Source organism: Physcomitrium patens, chromosome 12 (assembly GCF_059467195.1).
Source record: "Physcomitrium patens ecotype Gransden chromosome 12, ASM5946719v1, whole genome shotgun sequence".
In the NCBI taxonomy this organism is placed as follows: domain Eukaryota; kingdom Viridiplantae; phylum Streptophyta; class Bryopsida; order Funariales; family Funariaceae; genus Physcomitrium; species Physcomitrium patens.
The window spans coordinates 3,924,080-3,930,574 of record NC_143421.1 but is presented as its reverse complement, the minus strand read 5'-3'; the positions used below and the strand labels follow the sequence as shown (position 1 = coordinate 3,930,574).

Here is a 6,495-nt window from a genome sequence, read left to right as displayed (position 1 = left end):
TTTTGCTAACACAGATTATGGTTGAGGCGAAGGAGTACAAGAAGAGAGAAGGAAAGCATTAATAGCTTGTAACCAAGTAAGTCCTTGAATCTTGTCAATTATTCTTTCTTTAAAATTTTAGAAAATTGCTTGAATACAAGGAGCAGGAGCTAGGAATTAGAGGGTAGAATCTAAAAAGAAGACATGAAAAAGATAAGTCTTTAATCTCTCTTATAGGTGTAGATGGAATAAGATAGATAGAACCTTTAATCTATTATCTTTAAGCCTTAAATCCTTATTTAGAACGTTTAGTTCGAGATCGGTTAGGAAAAGAGTCACATATTTTGGAAGTTTGTTAACAAGTGACAAGTTGGCTAGAGATGCAATTAGGTGAGTTCTTCTTCAATGTAGTATGATTTATTTGCAAAGAATTATTTTTGTAATGTAACCTTTGTTATTAAGTGTTATAGTAGGTAATTCTTTAACTATCTTATTGTAAAAAAGAAAGAAAAAATAAGAGCTTGGGCTCCTTGCCATCCCAGTATAGAATTCTTTTTTACAACTAAGATTGCTTAAGGTCACTCCTACACAATAGTAGTTTTTATATAGCAATTAAAGTCGGGAATAGTCTTACTTGGAATGATACTTAAGCAAGCATTCTTCCTTTAGTTGTTTTTGTTTTGTTTCCCTTCCTTGTCGGAAGGTATTTAAGTAGGTTGCAAGTGGAAGAGTCAAACATTTAAATTATTATGAAATTAGGTAGATTAAAAATTACGCTAAATTGAACGATATGTCTATAGTCATGTAGATATATTGTTCCATTAGATCTAAGCAACCCAACCTATCTTCAACTATAGAAAACTTTGGATCTGTTGGCTAAAAAAACAAACCAAAGTTCAAACAAGTAGAAATTCAACATTTAGACAAAGCAACCCTCACTTCCAATATTAGAAGATGTTTTTGTTTCAAATCCAATTGAATCAAGTCTGGACAAGGAAGTAGAAGAGAAAGGATTGGATTCTAACTCTTCTAACTTAGTTGTAGAGGTAAATCAAGAGAGAGAAGGGTCAATACCTCCTTCTCTTCCAATGGAACATAAAAGAGAATCTACACCAACCTCTATACCCATCAATCCTTTGATTCAACCAAGAGGCTTGCCAATAGTAATCCCTAAGGATTTACAAGCAGCTCCTATGCTCCACAACTTCCCTATATTTAAAGGGATTAGAGACGATGATCCATTGATTCATGTGGAGAGATTAATGGAACTTCTCACAATGTATTTAATAACCAATCCAGGTTATTATCTTGTATCGTTTTCAAGTACCCTAAAAGATGGAGATTATGAATGGTATAGAAGCCACCCTCCCCAAACCTTTAAGAACAGGGACATGCTCGTAAGAGCATTTTTAGAAAAATTCATGTTAGAAGTAGGACAAAGTAATGCCCTCACAGCCCTTTCCTCTTTATACTTGATAAGTAGTGATATAGAACTTTTATTCACATAAAAAATAGCTGATAATTTATTAGAGTTTGATTTTTTATAAATTAAATGTACAAGTACATAATAAATTATTAAAATATTAAATTATAATATTTTAAAATATAATTAAATATATAAAAAAATAAAAATATATATATTTAAATTAATGATAATGCTTTGAAAATATTTTAATGATACATACTTAAAAATTATATTTTTTAGTTAATTAAAAATAATAATTAATAAATGAACATGTACTAAGGATCTTTTTAGTTTTTTTCTTTTCTTTTTGACCAATAATAAACCATGGACATTCGATCTAGTGAATTTTCAAGTAGATTTTTTATAAAAAAAGCATAATGATTCAAACCATAAAAAGAGAATTATATGTTATGATTATATTTAATTATATAATTATAAAATTATATTTAATCATGATTTGATTGGAAAAAATATATGGGATAAAATCTTAATTAAACCTAATAATAGATTTAATTGTTATGCTTAAGATTAACTTCCAAAAAATAAATATACTCAATAATTCAAACATATTTATTAAAAACATCAAAAATTGAAAAAAAATATCGATCTAATTTTTTTGTTCTAGCTAACATATGATTTTTATTATATGTATATATATATATATATATATATATATATTTTATGTTCTAAATGCACATAGTTGATATACTGATTTCAGCGATAAATGTGATCTTCTACACAGAACATTTCCTATTGTGATTCATTTTTACACACGTCTCAACCATGTCACCAATCCTTGCAAAATTCATCAGCACATTAAACCCAATCCACGTCTTCAAGTGAAAACCTCGTTAGTCGCTGGCAAGCAGAAAACACATACACACAAAACACTGTTGTTAGTGCGAGACAAGACGCATTGAAAAACAAAACCACGTATCTCGGATAACATTGAGCACACGTACACAAGACTCCAAAGCAGGGGTTGGAAAACGTCACACAGCATGAAACATGCTCGAGGAATTAAACAATTGTGGTTTCAACAAAACTGAACTGGTGAGCGTAAAGGAAGCTTCACAAATTTGACTCCGGTGACGTAAAAGCTGCTCCTTGACTTGGTTTATCTCGCTGGATCCCCTTTTTGTCTGCTTCCCTCAGCCAGAAATAATTACACTTGTGCAGCTCGTGAAACAGTGTTCCAAACAACTCTCTTTCCACCGCCTACGTTGGCTAGCATGAAGACTGAGAGATCAGGTAACTAGTCAACATCTGTGCTCGGCGTTTGTGAGTGCATTCGGAGGTTTTGCTGTGATGGGACTGTAGTGAACAGTCCTTGGATCCTGCGTTGAACAGTGCCGAACTGTTGTGCAGAGAAACGTTTGTTGAAGGGGTGAGTGCATTCTGGTGTGGAGGTTGTAGAATGAAGGACTTGAGAAGTTATTGAGAGAGCCAGCTTGGAACAGCACCGTCTGTATCCATGGCGGCAGTTGATATCCATCAAGAATCGGAGGTTGAGCTCGGCGGAAAGAGAAGATGTTCGAACGGGTTTGGAGGATGGGGTTTGAAAGGACTGTTGCAACCCACCAGCGTTGTGGCGAGTGCGTCAGCGTTCGATGCTTGGCTTGTTGCTGCAGCTGGGCAGGTACTGGAATCGTCATTTCGACACTTGCACTCCGTTATTTTGCTTTACATCGGAAAATGTATGCAGAAGGATTTCGTTTCTGAGTACAGACCGAACGCCATAGTCACTGTCGTTCTCTCATGGAAATAACTATTTGCTGTACCCACAGATAGGCCAAGTGCTGGTTACCCTACCATATACGATGGCCCAAATGGGAATTGCCCTCGGTGTGGTTGCTTTCATTTTATACGGAGCTTTGGGTGCCTGGACTGTGTACCTGCTTGTGTGGCTCTACTTGGAGCACAAAGCCAGATATGCCGCCGATGGAAAGGTTCAACCAGAGAGGCATATTCTTCAGGTATGTATGTATATATGTATGTATGCAGCTCAGCTGTTTTTGGTATCTCATTTACCATCAATCTCATGATAAGCGTTCTGTAACCTTACTCTTCTATAACCAGACCATTGAAAAAGATGTTGTCAATGTTACAAAGATTTTATCTACCTGTGCAGTATCATGAAATCATAACAGGTCTGACGGGAAAGTTGGGCGGCAACATAACTTACTTCTTCATCGTTTTTACAATGTTCCTAATATGTATCGTTCAACTGGTTGCATCATCCAGGTACCAACAATGAGAACTCTCATGTAACTCCGTTTTCTTGCTATTATTATTACAGCACCATTGAATTGTCGAAATGGCTGGAATGCAAGAATCAAATTCCTTGTTGACAGGATTTTTAATAATGGCTGCAGTGATCTCTACTATGCAAATGACAACCTGAACAAGCGAGAGTGGCAATATATTGTCGGAGCAGTGGCATTCTTAACCGTTTTTGTCCCAGATTTCAAACACTTCCGTTTAGGTTCCCTAATTGGCGTCTTGACAACCTCCATCACGTCCGTCTACATGCTCATTGCAGCGATCTCTCAAGGCCAGGTCATTCTTATACATTGTGTGAAGCTAAGGTTCTACTTCTTATGTTATCAAGCTGTGAAAAAAGTAAGTGGTCCCTCGTATTAAAACTTTTGAGCTCAAGACAAAATTGTTGTGTAAATCTCTGAATGCCTCTGTCCACTTTTGCTGTACACAGGGAGCTGGAGTTACCCACTCAGGTGTAGCCGACAAAGTGGAGTTCTTCACCGGTGCCACGGTTATATTAAGTGCGTTTGGAGGTCACGGAATCACCATGTAAGAAATTCATATCAAGTTTCACTTACTCCATCGATGGACCACTAATACTGACAAGGTTGACGATATACGCAAGTCTGCGATAGAATCTCGAAGCATTTGTAAGCCTTAGTGAATACACTTACATGCTATGGAAGAAAAAATTGAGTTTCCAATCTAAGGCCCTATTTACACATTCTCAAGAGCCCTCTCAATTGTGTCGGGGGCAGCGAGATTCTGGAGTCCATGAAGCGGCCAGCGTCATACAAATGGGTGTGCATAGCAGTGACAGTGTACGCACTGCTGGTGACAGTCCCTAGCGCCATCGCGGTCTACTGGTCCGCCGGGGATATTCTACTTGTGCGCTCCAATGCGTTCGCCGTGCTGCCTCCAAGCGGCTGGCGCACAATGGCAGTCGCATCGCTCGTCATCCACCAAGTAAGATGCGCCAACAGTCCGGCTTCCAAAACCTCTCACAACACAATCAACACCCAACTTTTCTGAAACTCTCTTCTCTACTTCTGAGAAAAATTCAACACTTAGGCAGCCATTTCATTACATGCAGGCTGCAGGCTTTGTACTCTTCTCGCACCCAGTCTTCCTGCTCTGCGAAAAGGCAGTCGGAGTGCACACCAAAGCGTTCTTTCTACGAATCCTTGCCCGCATTCCAGTTGTCGCTGCCATGTGCTTCTTCGCCCTACTTCTACCATTCTTCGGACCCATAAACTCCATCATCGGGGCATTCGGGGTCGCCATCGGGATGTACATAATCCCCTCCGTGGCGTTCCTCTTCACCTACCGCTCCAGCTTCGCTCGCCAGGTACGCCCCCACCCATGTCATCGAATCTCCACCTTAACCTTATCCATTTCTCCGATGTCGGTACTAGCCTATCATGCTCGCAAAACACAAACACGGCCTTCAAAATGAGACTTTCGCATTTGTCTGTTTGAGTATGTGTGTCTAGATTTCGGCTGCATGATGATACTAGTATTTCAGAAGAACTCACGACCATGGCATGTGTCGTGATTGTGTGTGCTTTTGAGGTTCTAGAATTCGGCTGTGCGATTGCCAGCACTTCTTCCGAGCTGGAAGCTCCTGTTTCTTGTGAACGGGACCATCATCGTGTGGTGTTTAGTGATCGGCGTTGGGTTCGGCGGATGGGCTTGCATTGTTAACCTAGTGCGGCAGATCAACAGCTTTGGTTTGTTCGATAAGTGTTACCAATGCCCTCCTAATCCGTAAACAACATTTAATTCAATGAAGGTCCTACTTATATATATATATATATATATAATTTATATCACACTTCAAATTCTCATATGCCTGAATCATACAATCATCTTTGAAGAAAAGACAGTCTTCATAGAAAAAGATTAACATGACGTATTTAAATGTTTTATATATCAAATAAATTATTACTTCAAAACAAGGTTTTATAACCAAATTGACAATGATATCTTTTATCAGTAGAAGTGATATATATATATTCATTCACATTCACAAAGTTTGCATTAGTCAAAATGAAGACCATGAAAAAGGGTGAAAAGGTAACAGTTTTAGAGATGATAGGAGGCCAAGTTAATAATTGAATCCACTAACCAAATATCTCTTTGTGGTCAATAAATTCAATATATGTTGCATTTGGGAAGCCAACAACAATTCACATCTGACACCTCAATTAAAGTGTGCTTTTTGTAAACATATTTTATTTCAAGGGATCTTTAAAATAATAATTTTATGAATTTTAAATTAAAAGAGGTACAACTAGGAAAAGGGCTGAAGAATAAAAAATAAGAAAAAAAATAGAAAATCGCTAAAGATTTAGCAGGCTCAGGATACAAAAGTTTGATTCAATTCATGCAAAAAGATTTTGTTTTCTGGGACACATTATTTGGACAGCTATTGGAACAATAGATACAATGGTTTATTCCACAATAAAAATAAAAATAAAAATAAATATTTTCTGGTTGAATGTATATTTTTTTCATATTCTAGCTTTGTATTTTATTTTAATGTTCAAAAACTAAGTGGTCGCTGTCATCTTTCTTATGGAGTTATGGCTTGTTTGACCAATAAAGTCTTGAAACTGACTTAAAGCTCAAAAACTTTTTATGAAGAAATTGGATCTCAATGAAGTAGAGGTATGAGGAATGTTTAATGGCATGTTTGACAATGTTTAATTTAATTTGATTTTAAAAATAAATTAAATTAAAACCTTGTTCATTCCTCTATAAATTTGAGGTCAACATGACAAGATTAC

The 6,495-nt window shown here is 36.9% G+C and overlaps 1 protein-coding gene across 2 annotated transcripts; it reads left to right on the top strand.

The window, feature by feature from the left end:
• The first annotated feature begins 2,607 nt into the window (after positions 1 to 2,607).
• LOC112289353 (auxin transporter protein 1) lies at positions 2,608 to 5,538 on the top strand. 2 transcript variants are annotated; one of them, XM_024534506.3, is made up of 9 exons: positions 2,608 to 2,695; positions 2,813 to 3,083; positions 3,232 to 3,420; positions 3,576 to 3,688; positions 3,820 to 4,003; positions 4,158 to 4,255; positions 4,465 to 4,672; positions 4,800 to 5,054; positions 5,286 to 5,538. In XM_024534506.3, exons 2-9 carry the CDS (start codon positions 2,919 to 2,921, stop codon positions 5,475 to 5,477), a joined length of 1,404 nt encoding a protein of 467 aa, XP_024390274.1. In that variant the 5' UTR covers positions 2,608 to 2,695; positions 2,813 to 2,918; the 3' UTR covers positions 5,478 to 5,538. The 2 variants fall into 2 exon arrangements, with proteins under 2 accessions (XP_024390274.1, XP_024390273.1); XM_024534505.3 differs by lacking the exon at positions 2,608 to 2,695 and having other exon boundaries at positions 2,696 to 3,083.
• The last annotated feature ends 957 nt before the right edge of the window (positions 5,539 to 6,495 follow it).

Coding starts and splice junctions, on each gene's coding strand:
- LOC112289353 (XM_024534506.3), top strand. CDS start 2,919: ATGGCGGCAGTTGATATCCATCAAGAATCGGAGGTTGAGCTCGGCGGA. Junction 4,004..4,157: donor CAGCGATCTCTCAAGGCCAG/GTCATTCTTATA, acceptor TGCTGTACACAG/GGAGCTGGAGTTACCCACTC. Junction 4,256..4,464: donor GGAGGTCACGGAATCACCAT/GTAAGAAATTCA, acceptor TGTCGGGGGCAG/CGAGATTCTGGAGTCCATGA.